Source organism: Typha angustifolia, chromosome 13 (genome assembly GCF_048772165.1).
Source record: "Typha angustifolia cultivar Huaian chromosome 13, ASM4877216v1, whole genome shotgun sequence".
Taxonomy (NCBI): domain Eukaryota; kingdom Viridiplantae; phylum Streptophyta; class Magnoliopsida; order Poales; family Typhaceae; genus Typha; species Typha angustifolia.
In genome coordinates this window covers 2,663,832-2,682,715 of record NC_133251.1, presented here as the reverse complement: position 1 = coordinate 2,682,715, position 18,884 = coordinate 2,663,832, and the positions used below count along the sequence as shown (strand labels likewise).

At 34.9% G+C, this 18,884-nt stretch overlaps 2 protein-coding genes across 3 annotated transcripts; one reads left to right on the top strand and one right to left on the bottom strand.

Moving 5' to 3' along the window:
• Window positions 1-635: 635 nt before the first annotated feature.
• On the bottom strand, window positions 636-6,678 carry LOC140774070 (uncharacterized). Of its 2 annotated transcripts, none has more exons than XM_073116913.1 (8): window positions 6,431-6,678; window positions 6,201-6,325; window positions 5,014-5,153; window positions 3,951-4,015; window positions 3,333-3,865; window positions 2,534-2,614; window positions 1,782-1,844; window positions 636-906 (listed from the first exon to the last, which is right to left on the bottom strand). In XM_073116913.1, exons 2-8 carry the CDS (start codon window positions 6,246-6,248, stop codon window positions 778-780), a joined length of 1,059 nt encoding a protein of 352 aa, XP_072973014.1. In that variant the 5' UTR covers window positions 6,249-6,325; window positions 6,431-6,678; the 3' UTR covers window positions 636-777. The 2 variants fall into 2 exon arrangements, with proteins under 2 accessions (XP_072973014.1, XP_072973015.1); XM_073116914.1 differs by having other exon boundaries at window positions 636-889; window positions 6,431-6,672.
• Window positions 6,679-17,151: 10,473 nt separating this feature from the next.
• Window positions 17,152-18,825, top strand: LOC140773861 (NAC domain-containing protein 22-like). The gene is made up of 3 exons (XM_073116634.1): window positions 17,152-17,638; window positions 17,834-18,108; window positions 18,239-18,825. Exons 1-3 carry the CDS (start codon window positions 17,476-17,478, stop codon window positions 18,347-18,349), a joined length of 549 nt encoding a protein of 182 aa, XP_072972735.1. The 5' UTR covers window positions 17,152-17,475; the 3' UTR covers window positions 18,350-18,825.
• The last annotated feature ends 59 nt before the right edge of the window (window positions 18,826-18,884 follow it).

Genomic DNA, 18,884 nt, shown 5'->3' with positions numbered 1-18,884 from the left:
GCTATAACTTTATTTTGTCTAACCTATGATTAGACTATGAATTAACGATCCATTAAAAAAAAAACTCGGTCCTTTTTTGGCTGATGATTGCTTACCTTATTCAGATATTTGTACATCATTGTAAGAATAAAAAACAATTACACTACAATAAAAGAAGCACAAATAATAAGAATGGGAACGGGAAGCAGTTGCCACCTCACACTTGAGTAGCTCGCCAATGATTGGATAATCTCTAGTAGTAAAAGTTTGTACGTCATGCCGAACTGAGAAGCACAAGCCAAGGTGTGTCGCATACACCAATCGTTGCGAGGTGCTAAAACTTACAAAACAGCAACTGGATCGCACGCAACAAGCACTGTTTCAAGCATCCACTTCGCCTCCGACCGTTCATTCCTCCAGGTCTTTTTATATGTAGTCAGTGCCTTTCAAATCACACTTCAAGCAACATTGATTACTTGCATCAGAAAAGAAGGAATACATGCGATCATCATCTATCAAGGCTAGTTGACAAGAGTTACTTGATTCTCCCGTTTAATTTGACTATATATATATATATAGATAGTACTTCTCTTCACTTTTAAGAAGAAATACCTATGAAAGATCTAGCACTTGGTGATCTGTTAAGAGAATGAAAATCTGCAACGGGGATGCCTTCTTCGTGAAAGATGGACGGTGAAAGAGAAATGCACCATATTCAAGTGAGGTTAGAGACCTTGAAAATGAGCAATTTTTTTGAGGATGCACAAGATCCCCACAATTTAATATTCTTACAAATAACTACAAAATGATCCAAAGGAAACAATACACGAGTATCCAGACCCCACGGTCTTCACCGATATCTATGTTTCGAGGGAGACAACACAGCAAGGAGGATCTTCTTTCGAGGTCCCTGAGGTGGTACGATGTCTTGTAAGGATGAATTTGTGAGAGTGACATTCTAATCAAATTTACAGAAAGCATAAAGACACCAAAAACAAAAACAAAAGCTTCTCGACAAATAGATTATTTGAACATGAGGTCAACCTCAAACATAAATATTTCTTGATAGCCATGATGGGTGCAAATGATGATGACAATGGTGCAAGCATTTAAATCAATACTGACATACACAAGATATACTTAACCAGAAAATTCCCTCTCTAACAGTTTGGCAACAAAAGGAACCCATCTTGTTTCATTTCCAACAGATTCAGATAAATGAAATCAGAACAGTAAGTTATGAAAGCAAAATCACGACAAAGTGCACAAATGCATATGTTTCAATCTACGGTCTGGGAAGAAAGAAGGAAGCTCAAAACTACCACCACTTGCTTTAAGGTGACTTAACCATTTATTGCATTGTTCCACACAACTAAGATGTATCATACACCAGCTATGTTACAAATTATTCTCAGAATGAACAAATTTTTTTTCCATTTTGGATGACTTACAAAATGCTAAGACGTCAGCCTAATAATATGTCCTAGTATCAAGTAGTTAGATATACGAATGATAAATTACAATACTATTAGACAGATGTGCTGTCCTATAAGCTTATAGGTAAAAATATAGGTCATTACTAAGGTTTCCAACCCTATGTGATGAATTGCTGTATTCACTGATTTCCAATACTTACGTAAGTTTAATACAATAAATCTAATAGTGTGTTACATATGTGTTAGCATAGAAAAAGCAGTTTAATCCAGCAACCCCACCACTCATTTCCAAGGTAAGATCATAAATGAATGTATGCATTGAAGAATAATACATTGTGAAGAAAGACAACAAAGGAGAAAACTTACCATTGGTATTCCCAGTTCTTTGAGGTCATTATCTCCCATCTGCTTTAATGCAGTCATGTCCACCTGTTAAAAAGGAAAAAGAACATATCTTAAGCAACATGACATCTTTAATCGTCCCTTTTCATGTTTGTTACAATCTTGAATATATAGATATTCTATCCAATTTTGCTACCATAGATTACTCTATTCTATTACCACACTTGTTATCACATATATTCATATGGTATATAATACTGAACTAACCAACATATGCATGGAAAGCAAATTGTATAATCCACACGTCAAGAATGTCCAAGTCCATAACTTTCGTAGGCTAAAGAAAATGAAACGACCAAAAAAGCAACAGAACAAAAGTAGCTCAACGAAAGAATAGGCCAAATTAGTAGTTCATTCTGCATATAACTAATGCTGGTAACACCACTGATTAAGAGGTTAATGCCTTATTGGAGATGGTATAAAGAGTAGAATATAGTTGTAAGACACTATATGCAATCTGTGGAGCATGATGGACAACTAGATTCAGATCGACTACTACCAAAAAACAAAAAGTAGGAGTCTGAGAGAAGCTGAATAAATCTGATTTAAGATTATATCAATATGACAAGTCAGACATGCTTGGCAACAGTAAAACAACATGAAAAGAACAACGCAAGCCTGTGATAGCTTCTGCAGGAAGATCACAACTATCTATTTTTTTTCCTGAAATACTTAATAGGGAATACGACAGAACATCTGAAGAGAGGAAAAATTACCTCCTCAGCCTGAAAGAGAATTGCATATTTCCCTAGACCCAACGAATGCAGCAGGCTGGCGACAGTAAGAGGTTCTTCTGACTGTGAGCATGCAAAAACAAATAATATGAGACAACTTCTAGAGTTACGTGAACTTAAAAAGGAAAGATATTTGATCCAATGAATATGTGAACGCGCAATCATGATTAATTAATTACACACACAAAACCCTCTCGACTTTTTTCACCTTGGAATGTGCTTTTTTTCAGATACCAATGTGTACTCGATAGCTGCAAGCATTGCAAGCCTACATATAATAAACATTTTCTTAAATTTTAACACAGTTACGGACTTGTAGCCCCTACCCACCCACTCAAACACATCTAGAGTCCAAGCAATAGTTCATATTTTAATGTCTACTGGACCGAGTTCTTTAGATGCCAAGACAAAAGGGATCTTGAATACTGGTTACTGAATCTTCACCAAAAGGACACCTGAATACTAGTTACTAAGTCTACATCAGTCACAATAAAGTCCCTGCCTGATGTTGCCATGTATGCCACGAAATATTTGCTAACAGCTGTAAAGAATTAAAATCACTCTTGCAGTTAATATACAACAAGGAGCTACTCAACAACCTAGTGCTTCTTAGTTCTTACAACGTAAATGAGGAAAGCTTTCAAGGTCAAATGTTCAAAGAGCTAACAAGTCATAGCACTAGAGAATCAGCTGTTGAACTATTAATCATACATGATCTGAATAATAACAGAGCTGGTCTACAGCACAAATAAAATACTAGGTTTCAGTATATAGTATATACCGCAAAAGGATTTCTCTGTATGGCGTTCATAGATGAAGGGGCTCGAACAACTGATTTTGTTGCATCAACACGACCTGTAGACTTGCTCAAATAAGGTGATGGTCTTGAACCATCAAGCGCATCTTTTGTCATATAACTTGAAGGCATTGAGGCATCAAGAGACCTAACAGATGAACGGTTCGGCAGCTCACTGTAACTCTTTGGAGGGGATAGAGCCCTAGAAGCACTTAGAAATCTATCAGGAGACCGATGCCTTGGCTCATCCAATGTCCAGGATGAATAGCTTCTCTTCACCAAATCTAACTGGAGCAAATCTTCTGCACTTCTAGCAGGAGGAATTCGCTTTGGAAGACCAGAGGCCCTTGATGTTGACATTTCTTGCCGTGTATCATATCTTGAAGAATTTTGACTATTCCGAGAAAGCTTTTCACGCAGGTCAACTTCGTTGCGCTTTGTGATACCAATATTTCTTCTTTCAGCCAAATCTTTCCTCATAAGTTTCAGTCTCAAATCCTCCTGACCAACCCGGCGATCTCCATATGATTAAGGAACCAACATAAGGAAAAAAGAAGTGTCGTAAAACAAAACATAATAATTCAAGATCTTTGGAATGGATACTGGATAAAGGATGCTCATCATCCAAATCATCATTGAAGCTTGAACTATGGCTTTCGACTCGTCGGCTGGCAAGGTTAGCATTTATGAGCAATGACTCACAAAAATCACTGCTATAGCCATATAAATTTATCTATTTAAGTAAGAATAAAAAATAAATGTATTCAAGAGCTAAATCAACTGTGGAATTTGACAAAATTAGAATTAAACTACTACAGGAAACTAACTATTAACTCAAAGTCTAATCTTGGTAAAGGAAATACTCCTTTTTGAGAAGGTCAGGACCTCCTACAGTGCTCTCCATCTTTTTTGGCTTTTTGGTGTCCCAAAGGCTTATTTCATGGATTACATTTTTGAGGATGAGTTCCTCCTTTACCAAAAGTTTAAAAAGTGGATTAACATCTCATTAGAATTTGAAGTCAGTAAAAGTTCATTGTTTCCACAGTTTGTAGAGATGGGTACCAATCAAGTCGTGTAGTCCAGAGAGACAATAAAGTTAAAGGTTTTACCAGTTATTATTATAAATCTGTAGCAACAATTTCTGATGGAGCAAACAGACTCAAATATGCTTTCTGGGATCTGACCGTGAAAAGTCTTATAAATAATCAACAATGTCGTTGTCAAGTTGTGAGAGAAAGAGTTGCAGATGGAAATCACCAACGTTGAAGGCATTGAAGCCATCATAAAGCATGTTGGCATCACATTTGAAAATAAAAATCCAGATACAGAAGCATTGATCTACTGAAAGATACAAAGTTCCTTTACCAAAAAGTTACTTAGAAGTGATAATTCTAAAACCAGTAAATAATCATATGCTATCAGTTCCAATTTATCTAAAATTTCAGCCCTATTACAGGTGAGCTATGATCTACTCATGTTGAAATAATTAACTGTCGGTTCAAGAATAGTACATGAGTAATGAGTAAAAGAAATTTTTCATGAATCTATCTATACTGATAATATAACAAATGTTGCGTATTGACATGAGCAATACAAGGTGCATATTTAATTACTTACTGAATAAAGTATTAGAAACTACAATCTGTAGCAAAAGAAAAAAGAGCACCGTTTGTTTTTGTATTGATTTCCATGTAGATGGGAATCTTCCATGTTGCCTCCCAACCTCTCTTTTATCGGCCTCTTACCTCCTAAAGATGACGTGCTATCAGAATGACTAACATCAGATAGAGAACCTCTCTTGACAACCTGCAATAAACAAATGAGGAATAACTGAATGCATATAATGAGAATTCCGTAAAACTAGTATTTAACAACTGGTTTAGGAAATTCTTTGTACAGATCCTTCGATCCCACATGATGGTGAGCCCATTCTTCACAGCACATCATGCACAGAAGAACACTTGTTGTTTACATATAGATGTAGCCAATGAATCTTGCTAGTACACTTAATTATTGTTTTAATTAGTTCAACACATACTACGAAAAACTACACAATCACTCTCTTAATGACCCCAAATTAGCTCAACTACCTAGGTCATCAAGATGTCAAACAGAAAGCCAATTGGATCTCAAATTGTCAACTAGCTTTCTGAGTGTTGGTCAGGCCTATTACACTATAAAAAAAAATACATTTTGCCATTTCAAATAACTCACACCCCCCAAGCAATCAGTTCATCATTTGTAAGGCATTGAGTAGACATTGTGGAATGATTGAATTAGCTGCATATATCAAGCTAGGAAGATATGTTATAAGCTTTTGAAAAAAAAAACAATTATTTGCAGTGTTGTCACAAATGGCTGACTAACCACCAAGCTTGGCCCTATGTAGATGCTTTAAAGTTATAGTTCATGCTGTAATCTCATTGGTCTTACACAGCACTCAAATGATATAGAAATTATCTTCCATAAGTCCTCTCTCCTGTAGCAAGTCATGCACACTCCTAAGACATCAGACTTCAGGCAAGCAGGATCGAATGCCATATAATGCCAATGATTAAAGTACATGCATTTAACAATAAAAGATTCAAATTCATGAAACAATATTACAACTAACAATGCTACTTTATTCACCCCCCAAGTGCAGACTTCACTACTCAGCCATCAAATTCCTCCAAATACTCATCCAATCATTAAAAACTCATAAATCAAAACAAGTGAACACACCCAACCATTCAATCATTCAGGTAGACAAATCTAACTCCACCAATCAATAAGTTCCTCTACCACTAACATGGACAAGTAACTTTAAACATAATACCAAAGCTCCTCCACCGACACGGAGAGAGGCAATACCTGACCGCTGCGGCCGAGAGTGATGGTGACGTGGGACCGAGCAGACATCTTTCTTCCCTCCTCCTCCTCCGCCTCTTCCTTCTCTCGGGACAAATCAAACGGCTCAACGGACGAAGCCCGAAACCCTAAAAGAAGGCATTAAACAACGGATCCGCTGTTTCCGGCTCGATCCGCAAAAACGAAACCCTAGAAATCGGGCCAGAAAGGTGAACGAGAGCACTAGGGTTTACCGCATCGCTCAGAAAAAATAGCAGAGGAGAGGTGAGCGAAGACTTGTCAGGGATCCGCTCCAAGGCGCATCAACCAGAGTGGAGATGAGAAGCGATGAAGAAGAGAGGAGAGGAGAGGAGACCGATGGAATCGCTTATTTCCGGTTCTCCGTACGAGGAAGATCGCACCCGTTCAAAAAGGCCTTCCCATTTCCTTCTGCTCTGTTCTTTTTCTCTCTCTTTTTTGGATCTTTTCTACTTCGTGTGTAAATTTCTATTTTTCTCCGTTCGATCGCAAAAGCTCCTCTCACTCATCCATCCTTTCATTATTACTATTTAAATATATATATTTAAAAAAAAACTTTAAAACATTTTTTAGTTCATTAATTAAATATGAATAATAAAAAAAAATCGTAACATTGACCAGTAAATTATTATTATTTTTCTAATCTAATTCATTAACTACTCTCAGATAAATACTTATATATAAATTAATTTTCTTCTTTTTTTAATCTCAAAATGGGCTTACATATAATTATCTAAAAAACAAATGAATAAAACTATTATTTTGTCTAATATATATACCCACAATAATTATTAAAATAAAGGAGGAAAAGAAGTGTGACTCTCATTGGACCCACCAATGAATTGATACGACTAGTTCGATTGTAACTTTTTGTATTGTTACCAAATGATGACTCATTACTGGAGATTAAAGATATTTATGTTAAAATGAGTAATTACACTAGATCTTAATTTATTTATTTTTTTTGTCTATTTTCGCATAGAACTTTCATTTATTTTCATCTACACAGTAACCGTTTAAATATAAAAAGCAAACTTTCAAAACATCTCTTCTATTAATTATTTATTAGATTTTTCATTAGAACAATTTATATGATTGTTATACGAATCAATTTTAGACGGTTTAAAATTATGTTACCCTTACTTTTGAGAACGAAAGAGAAAAAAGTTAAAAGGTAAAATAATTATTTAATAATTTTTATTAACATCGTCAAAACGGTGAGAGATTTTTCGTAGTTAACATAGTCAATTTTGTATGAAGAAAGCATTAGGATGGATGTAAAAATGTGTAATAGTACATAGCGCCTTGGTGTAATTATCTCATATGAAACGAATCAATTCTCTGATGTTATGAGATCTAGGGTGCTGATAGACGGAGTCGGGATTGGCTCGGTTTAGAAAATATCGAGATTAGGTTTAGACAAGGCCTACCTAACTCAATTATGGACACAATCTGAGCTCGAGTCAAGTTCGAGCTTTTGATCCTATATGGTCTATACCTATGTTGTTGGGTAGGCCAACGGCGAGCACAAGATTGGATCGAACCTAATGGATCGACTAAGCCTCAATTGATTTAAAATTTTATTAGGAACAATTATAGGGGCCCAAATTGCATAATTTTGGCCTCTCATATATTTATTTTTTAGAAAAAAAAAATAAAAAGGCCACTTTCCAATCTTATATAATAATCTTTATTAAATCCAATGTATTTAGGCAAACCAAGCGTTGGCAAACAGATTGGGCCTTAATAGACGAGCCAGATGCTACAGAGTCGGATAAATTGGGCTTGGACAAAGCTTGATTCGAGCCAGTCTAATAGAGATTTGGGCCGGGTCAGGTTGGGCCCAAAGTGGGTCCGAGTTAGGCTTTGACCTAATTTTATCGAGTTGGACATCGACGAGCTTCAAGCCCAGTTTCTTTAGCACCATAAGTGAGATAGGAGCTATAAAATCTCTGCAGCCATACACAATACATATCTTCATGGGATCTTACAATTTAATTATATTTAATTTTTAATATAATATATAAAATTAACTGTATATATATATATATTATAGTTGATGTACATTTTCTTATAATAGAATACATATAATTTATATATGTGATGGACACTAAATTTTATTATTACAAATAAAAAATATAATTAAATTTAGTTATCAATTCAATTATGTAGAAGTTGTACATAGATATAATCAAATAAGAGTGTGATAGGTTGGTTATTGATTTCTGAATCAATTGATCATGTACTCATATTGCACATAAAGGCTAATCATTGGTGAATTAAGATGAACTAAACTCCTTTGTTATAGATTATTAGGAACTCCACTCATTCTGCAGACCTAAGTACATTGCATGTCAAATCCTAAGAAACATCCAAAATCTCATTGCAAAATTTTTGCTGATATTATTCTCGAATTTGGTTAATGTTTTAGAATCATTTTGAATCATAAACTCTCCACAGCATTGATCTGAAAAATAAAATAAAAAGATTAATAGAGCACCTGATTAATTGGAAGAATGCACTTGATAGAATCTAGACTATGGAAGTTGTTTTATGTAAAGTTCTCAAACTATAGCTAATAATGCACTGAGGCACGAATATTGACTAGAATTTAGGATAAATCACCACTATAGTATCAGCCATAGAAGTATTAGCTGTTAGCAATCCAAGTAGCTTAAGGGTAAGAATGGATTGGATAGCGGTCAAATTATATATGTATTTATTTCACTTAGCATATATTCGTATTTATTTTCTAAATCTATAAAAATATTCGTGATACAATTGTTGAAATCTATAGATAATTAATTAGTATATATGAAAAGTAGATTATAAGTTCGTATAAACTATTTGAATACGAACACAAATTCAAAGTATCAAGAGGACACCCCATGAGCCTCTCATACATTCTTTATAATCACATGGAAATAAGAGACCATTATAGTATATATTCATTTCAGACTGTAGATGAAAGAGGTAATTAACAACTAACGATCGATTAAGTATATGTAAATAATGGAAAAGAAAGAAAATATTTGCTGCAATCTGGATAAGAAGTATTACTAGATAGTAAGATCAATGCTTTTAATAAAAACCAACAAGGGTATCAGAAATGAAATGGTAACATAGTTTTCTTTTATATACTTCAGCAAATTGTGGGTCAAAAGTTAATTACAACAGTGTTGAAAGAGTTCTCCAATAACTCATTTACTGGAATACAAAGTGTATTTGTATATACTTTTCATTGCAATCGACATGCCAAATTTTGGCATGATAGATATGAAATTCATGCATATTAAGTGTATGTAGGCTGGAAGTGTCTATGACTTTAACTCCAGCATCATAATAAGGTTAGCCAAAGGTAGAATATGTACTTATTTTTTATCTGGACACTTCAAAGACAACATACAAGCATTAAAAAGTACTCAAAAGGTTGGGTATATACTTTGTTGACTGTGATGCTTGAACTCAGAAAGGTATCAGTTTTGCATCAAAGAGTCCATGAGCTTTTGTCAATCAAAAGTACTAGCTGATGCATAGAAATTAAAGATGCATGCTTATTTTGCACATAGAACTACTTTAATGGAAGACTGAGTTCCATATATATGTTTTGTTATTAAAGTATTTGATGATAGGAAGTAACTAAAGTTATACAAACACATGCACAACAATAAATGCAAGCACTTGGTATTATTTGAAATCAAGAGAATAATATTCCCAAATTGGCGCTGAAATTGTACGACATCTGACGCATGTCTCTACTAAAGAAGAGAGAGAGAGAGAGAGAGAGAGAGAGAGAGAGAGAGAGGAAATGAGAGCAATATTGACTTTTATATCTTCCTTTTCTAAGTCATCTAACCAGTATGCATACTACAAATGATCAATATTGTACATGTTAATATAGGATGCTTTATGTTAATTTAGATGTAATGTTTGAAAAGAAACAGTGCAAAAATATGTCTGTTTTAATAATTAATTTAGAAAGAGATTAAGGTAATTCTTACTCTCTAATTTTCATACCAACATTAAAACCATATTGTGAAGCATGGTCATAAGTGGCATGTTATGTATATAATTGTATATGAATTACCTATAACCAATGCCACTTTATGACTGAAAAGATAACCAAATAGTTTTCTGCAGTAATAAAGAAGTTAATATCTCTGTGGCTTTGCAGAATCTTCATCATTACTTTGCTCAGACGGATCATGTTAAGCAAGAGAGAGAGAGAGAGAGAGAGAGAGAGAGATAAACAAATAAATAAAAACTCATGCTAGTAGAAGTGTAGAACGTGTGTTTCTGTGCCAATTTCTGACTGTCTCTGATCAGAGAGAGAGAGAGAGAGAGAGAGAGAGAGAGAGGTATTGTAATGTAATTTGCATGAATCCATCTGCACTGGTATTGAAACAGTTCAATTCAACAAAATAATCGATCTATTTTTCAAACTCCAGCATCATTAGAAGCAAATGCATAAATTGACAGATTTGAGAACTCCCAAAAGCATAGTACCATCAGTTCTTTTGTACTTTCTAGTGTGGTCAATCTCTCCAATATAGCATGATAACGAGATGACAATTAACACAGGAAGAAAAGGAAACAAGCTGCTGAAACACACAGAGATCATGCACCAAACATAGTACCGCTGTAGTGATCTCCATTTCCATAGCCAAAAGAAGGTGGCTCCAAACCAAAGATGATTCTCTATCTATAATTCTGAAATATTTAACCATGATCGAGTTCATATTGTAAGAAATTGTTCCTAATATCCTTGCACATATATATATATATATATATATATATATATATATGAGGATTTAGAGGAGACTCCATCATTTCATGACCCAGTTGCCATTCAAATGATAGGATTCACCTTCAAAAACCAAGGGATCTTGAATAGATCTATCATGATTACAAAGTATATAGCTCGTCTATCTCTATCTGAGCTAATTTTAAGGCCATTCATGTATTTTGAACATCAAAGTGAATAAAGCCAAGCAGCAAAATTAATCCATAGATAGAAGCAGATAGACTAATTTGTTCCAGGATATATAGATATATATAAAATGATAACATGGTAGGGTAGGAAGAAAGAACAAGAGAACATAGATAGAAACCATATAGAATAATAGCTAGAAGATATTGTTTTCCATATATGTAAAAATAAAAGGATCGGACCAAGATGCTTGATTCCCCCAGAAGCAGTACAGAAACAGTAGGATCTGATGGCCTCTTTGGCTTGAGTGAGATTGCTAGATTGAGGGAGAGTGGTCATTAAGGGCTCTCCTCAAAACTACCATCTTCTCTCCTCCACCTCCTTTTCCTCCTTAGCCTTCTCCATCTCCAAGCTCTTCTCCTTTCGAATAGTTGATGGGATGGCAATGATGATGATGTTGATGATGATGATGATGATGGTGGTGATGGTGGTGGTGGTGGTGGGAGTAGAGGCATGATTGATGTTAGGGTATGGTAGTGGTAGGCTTTGGAAGGTAGAGAGGAGAGGAGAGAAGAGTTAGAGTAAGAGAGAAGAGAGAAGAGAGAAGAGAGAGAGGAGATCCCAAGGTGGGTGTTGGCAGTAACACTAGACACACTTGATGATGGCTCTTGGTCACATGAAGAATTATCATGAACCCCATGACCTGGATTCAGTTAAAAACAAAATTGACAGGCAAAGAAACTCTCTCTCCTGAGTTAGGATACTAGACAAAGGTGTGTGTAAGAGAGAGAAAAGGGTAGACTTGGGAGGGGTGGGTTGGTGTGGTTCATAAAGGGTTGGGGGACAGGTAAGTTACTATTAGTTCATTAGGGTTTGTACCTCTAGTCGAAGCCGAACCTGAGCGAGCCGAGCATAACTCAAACTTAAACTTAGACTCGAAAAAATATCTAATTTGTCATCTCTATTTATGGTTTACGCTCTGTATTTTTAATATTTATGAATCGAGCCATATATTTTTATCAAGTATTTATAGAAATAGTTCATAGTCGGGTTAACATTAATGCCATTTGTGCAGTTAGCATTAAAAAAAAAAAAATCATCTACTGCAAACTATTCTTTTCTAAAATTTCTAAAATGATTATATTTTTCTTTCTCTTTCTTCTTTCTTCTGGAGCATAATGATTAATAAAATTTAATCTTCTTTCTTAATTAATTATAATCTTAAAGGAAAAGGGAGCAAATTAGACTACACTAAAAGTGAAAGCGAGTACTTGTCCTCTTGCCTCCTTTCTCTTTCTCCACCATTTGAAATGCACCATTTTATATTTTGTTTGGGAAAGTTAGGCTGAGTAAGATATCATAATTTCTTTGTAAAAGAAGTTAGTTAAAATATTTTGGGTTAGGTGAGAGTATTTTAATAATCTTCATATTACAGTTTAAGTAACTTAAAATTTTAGTCAATTTCAATTAGCAAATCTAACAATAGATAGATATTTCCTGCAAATATTTGGTAAAACAAAAGACACCACAATTACTTGAAAATGTAGGGCATACAGAGTAAATTTCCCTAAACTCACTTCATGTCTAGGAATTCTTTCTCTAATTTTATACCTAGTTATTTTTACCAAGGTAACAAGGTTTAACTTTTAAAACACTCCTTCTCTCTCTCTCTCTCTCTCAAAAATAAATAAATAAATAAATAAAAGAGCCTTTAGAAGCTCCTTAACTTGATCTTATTAAGGTCTAGGGATGTCTTTGGGAACATTGGTAGTCCTGGGTTGGGTTGGGTTGGCTGGCTTTGGGCCCATCATGTCTCTACCTTATAGATATATATTTTTTTAATTTTTCTCTTATATTTACATAGTAAATGACACTATTTACATAGAAAAGAAATTTCAATAGATATAAATATATTTTGGCCTTCTTTTTATTGACAAGATTCAATAAGCTAGTGTGTTAGGACAATAAGTGTCAATGCTCTTAATTTCATAGCATGATGAATAATAATTTTATTAGATACTCTTTTATGATGGAGAGAATAAAGAGAAGAGGAGAGAATGAGGAAATAACTTTTGATCATATTATTTACATATAATCAAGACAAGAGAAAGAAAAGAAAAAAAAATTAAAATTACTCTATTTAGTTTAAAGATAGAAAAATATATATATTTACCATTGCATACTTTTATCTAATATTTAATTAGTAAAATAAATTAGTACAGGAAGTAATATCCATATGATTACTCTTTAAAAATAAAGTAACGTAAACAAGTTATAATATCCAACACAACACAAGCAAACAATGTCTAATATTTAACTATTCTCCTTTAAATTTGTTATAAAATTTTAAAAAATTAAATAAATAGTATAATCTCTCCTATTCTCTCTAACCAATCCGTTAAAAAAAAGAAAATTTATATATAACACCCTACTTTATAGTATTACTATGGTTTACACCCTATATTTTTACTATTTATAAATCAAGTTCTCTAATTTAGCGAATATGTACAGAAAACACCCTGAGTTAGATTTAAACTAACATCGTCAGAATATTCTATTAAGTAAAGATATTTTATTTTTAAAATGACTAATATACTTTTAGTTTTAGAACGAGAAAAATACTACTAGTATGACTTGATTGTGAGTATTTTTATAATTCTTTTGGTTTAGTTAACTTAACTCTAAGATTTGATTAAGTAACTAACGGATCTAACGGCAAATTATTTTCTGCACATATTCGCTAAATTATGTAGTATTTTTATACACATATTTACTAAATTATAAGACATGAAATAGTAAAAATATAAAGTATAAATCATAATTTTATTTAAAAATAGAACATTATATGTAAATTTTCAGAAAAAAAGAAAACCAATAAGGTGGTGAAGCAAGTTATAAATTAAAAAAGATAATAAGAAAAGACAAAGATTTGGAGATATTAATCTTGACACGAGGAGGAGTCCCCCATCCCTATGAGTTGAGTTGACCCACACAAAAAAGGTAAGCAAAAAAACAAACTTTCACACACACACACACACACACACGCGGGCCCCCCCCTCTCTTCTTTACGCTCTTTCCCTTCCTTCCACTCTCCGCAAGTAAAAAATATCCTCTCTCTCTCTCTCTCTCTCTCTCTCTCTCTCTCTCTCTCTCTCTCTCACACACACACACACACACACACACAATGGGCATGGTGGATAAGCTATTCAAAAGGCATTGGTGGCATTATTGGCATTGGCAGTTGCGAGAATAAAGCAAATAACCCAGTACTGGGCGAATGAATAGAATAGGGGGGTGTGTAAAGGCCAATGACAGCCCCTTGGGCCTCATCATTGTACTAAGTACCAACTAGCAACTAGCAACTAGTAGGAAGTGGGATACACACACACCCAATTGGAGACCCACACTTATTTAAGGCTCCTCCCAAAACCGCAGGGGCTCCACCTCTCGTACTAATTATGTCGGCATAGTTACAACGATATTTAGAGATATGCATGCATCTCTTATTTGCTTAATTAGCTTAGCCATCTCTCTTTAATTACTCATGGCATCCATCTAGTAGCAGAGACACAGTGAGAGACAGAGAGATTTTAAGCCTATTTCCTATGCATTGGATCAACATAGCAGTCTACTAATTTTTATGTTATCTATCTCATCACATCCTCTCCTATTATCTCCTCAGGAATCATGAAAACGAAGAAGATAAGATTCTAAGATACAAAATATATATATATATATATATATATATAAAGATGTCCAACATCGTGCATGGCTCAGAGCAAGCAGAGAAACAATGTAACATCCACCTTTGGTCGCCTCCCTTGACCTTTTCATCATCACTGCCCCTTTGGATTCTCTTTGGCTTTCTCCCCTTGGATTTTGACGACTCCGTTGACAAAAAGGAAAGTTTTCACCATGCCACTTAAAGTGGAAGGCAACGAATACCAAATCCTTTCACTCTTCTGGGTCATACCACTGACCTGCCAACAAAGAGGTAGTAGCACATTTGATCCCCTCTCCCTCTGCATGCAGGATATGTGGGTGAAAAATGATAAAAATAATAAAAGAAATTTGATTTGAAGCAAATAGCTCAACGGTGTGTTAACTTAGAGCTTAAAACTAAGACAGTTTGATATTGTGATTAGGCTTAGTAGAATTAGGTTTGGCGATCAAATAAATATGATCGATATGTTGTTGCGCATCAAATTCTGCACCCAGATTAACTCACAAATCGGTTGAAACTGAATCCACACTCATAAAAGGCTACTTACTTAATTATAGCAATGGTTTCCACAGGGCTGCTATTAGACCAAACTATGCGCTATTATTTTTATTCTCTCTTCTTGTTTGTATGCAAACTACATGTTTTAGTTGAGGAACAGATGACTAGAATCATTTCTATGGAATTTATAGGGAGGCAATATATTCCCTACCCGTCCAATCTTATAGTTGTTTGCAGATTTCTATTAGAGTTTAAGTGAATATCTTGTGTGGATCTCCTCAATTTGAATAGAATATTACGATTGATCTGGTCAATCCATTTCCTTTTAATATTCGAAGATCAAGAATTCCTATTAGAATCTCTATTCTGCAGGGGCCCTCACCTTCCTTCCCTCTGGAACTCTGCAACTATGCTTGGACATCGTCCTTCTAATGGATCGGAGCCTACTGTCTCCCACTTTCTTGTCGCTCCCTATTGCTGTCGCTGTATCTCTTCTCCTTGCTGAATTCATGCTCACAGAATTTGGGTGTTATATATTTACTTTTTCTACATTATTTTGTGTCTTAGGTGGGTGATCTTTTAATTTTTTTCGTCTCTTTATTTAAAACTGAGTCTTGGACAGACGAAATCTGTAACTCTTAGGCTAACATTGCAGGGGAAACTAGTACCGAATATCTAAATTGAATAGAAATCAACTATTACATAACAGTCTGGATTGTGATTTAAAATTTGAAGAAGGTTTATTGAAGTATTTGCCTACAATCTTATACGATACAATCATTAGCAGCTTTTAATGCCTGTACCTTTTGAACAAACTCTTGCTTTCGGTGATCGCCCTTTCCAGACTCTCTTTTAATGCATAGCAAGTGTGACATATAAGTTCTTTGAGTAAGAGATATGAGAAAATTTTAGTACTTCATCTTAAGGATGCTTCGTTCCATGGACATGATATCTGTCTAAGAACATAAGCAATCCTTAATAAAATTCCATGATTCATTCACTCATGCCACTCTAAATATTTGAACATTTAAGCATCTCTTCTGCAGAGATTATATGTTGATGGTTGAATACTGCTATGCATCATCTTAACCACACATCAGATCTGGCAACACAGACACTTGATTATTAAACAAAATGGGGTTGAAAGAACTTGAGAACTACTTTGTCTCAGTTGCTGCTGAGAGAGACTCTGAGCCGTCTCTGCAATTGAAATCATCATCTTCTTCTCCCTTGAAACCCTCATCACTTAAACCTTCAAAAGTAAATAAAAAAAGAGAAAATATTCTAAATGTTGATTTTAAATGAGAATGGCGACTAAAAATTCAGATTCAAATGGTATAACAATGGAAATCTATCAGTCTGGATTCTTGACCAGCTTCACCACAATCTATATTAATGTCGAAATTTCAAACTCAGAAACTAACCCACAGGGTAATGTGATCCAATCAGTACAAGACTAATTTGGTGAAGCATGTTTAAGTTTCAAACAAATTAATTAGACTTAAATTTATTATCCAAACTAAACTATATTTTTTTTCATTATATTTGACTAAACTAAAATATTGAATTTAAAGATACGATAAATTTAATATATTTATTATCTAAAATATGATCGGCATTATTTTAGACATGTTATAAGGCTAATCCAATTATCTAAAATATAATATTTAATAAGTATTTTTAAATCTAATATATAATTTGATTAAATATAATTTAAAAAATAACGATCGCATTATGGCACGGATGAAACAATAAGATAAATTTAGGACTAATGGCGGGTAAAATGAAAATTTCATTAAAAAAATATATTAATCCAAAATTCGAAGAGACACGTGGCAGAAACCGCCACATTCCGAATCCGAGTAGTAGTGGGAAACCCTGGCTACCCTCACCCTCTCTTTAACCATTCCGCACCCTCCTCACCTTCCTCATCGTGGTTCTATAGAAACGGAACCCAACGAAGGTGGGGGTGACATTAGCAACTCGCGGAGCTCTATATAAATACCGCCCTCCTCCCTCCTCCCCATTTGCCAATTAGTATTCAACATAAGAGAGATTCAAGAAACACTGCTCACTAAGATTCTCCCTTTCCTAATTGGAATCCAGCCATGGAAGTGTATGAAGACGACATTGTGGGTTTCTGCTTCCTCCCTTCCGGCCCAGAGTTGATCAGCGAATTCCTCGTGAAGAAAGTGGTCGGTCTTCCATTATCCCGAAACATAATCCATGACGACATTGACATCTACCTCTACCATCCTGACCAACTCCCAAGTACAACTCTTGGCTCTCTTGTTGGATCTTCAATTTTTGTTGATGTTTCTTCTTGTTTCATAACCATTTTAGTGCTCAGGTGTTAAGAATTGTGTTTGATTTGCCCCCATAATCTTGGAAAATGCTCTTTTTGTGTGTGTGTGTGGATGCCCTAATTGATCGTCTTGAAATTTTTTCTGTTTAATCTCTTGGCAGTTCCTAATTGCGAAGATAGGGACTGGGCGTACTTCTTCTTGTTCAGGGCGCCGGAGGAGGAGGAGGAGTTCCGCTCGACGCCGTATGGCTACTGGGAGGAGATAAAGAGCGAGAAGGAGTACAATTATGAGAGTTGGAGGCGAGCAATTGGGTTCAGGAAGACGTTTGCGTTCTACGAGGGAGAAGTTCCCAATGGCAACATGACTGATTGGCGAATGAAGGAGTACAGACTCAACACAGAGCTTAGCGTGTTCAAGAATCCAAAGGATCCCAAGGTGAGACGCAATCTAGTGTTCCTGCGTAAAAGTTATAGTGGATCGTGCATGTCACTGTTAAGACGAATTAAGTTAGAATGCAGAAGCTTTAATAATAAATACCCATTTCTTTTTTTTTCACTGCAATTAGATGAAGAACTGTGTAGTTTGCAAGGTGTTCAAAAAGGTTGACATACCAGATGTGCCGATGATTCTTTACGACAGCGAAGAATTCAGCGAGAGCGAAGAAGACGACAAATAAGATGGCGATATTGAGCTAGAAAAGCGAATTTTTGATGTCTCAAAGATCCACAAGTTCTAAGATGCATGAATTTTTGCTTCTCTTATGGTTTTTCTTTTTCTCTCTTTCTTTTCACTTTCGGACTAAATGATATGGCACTGTAAAGAAGTTTACTGAGGTAAATTCTTTTTCTTGAGTAAATTGTCTTCTTGAGCTTTGCCTGCAATCCAAAGTGCAATATTAATAAACCCTCGACCACATGGCGTTTCTACGATGGATAAATAAATACTGAATAATTCACGCCTCTGCTCTGCAGCGTGGGGCTTTGATGAAGAACGCAGTGCATATTGAATTTTTTTGAACATTTAAGCATTCTTGCTGCAGCGAGTATATGTATATTCAATGTTACAGAATTTTCTTATGCACCTTTCAGAGACCGCTGAGCAGTCTCTGAAAAGGAATCCACATCAAGAAGGGTCTAATGGGAACCATTCATTTGAAAATTGAATTCCAAATGAGAACCACTGCCGAACACTAGATTCAAATCTGAGGCTGG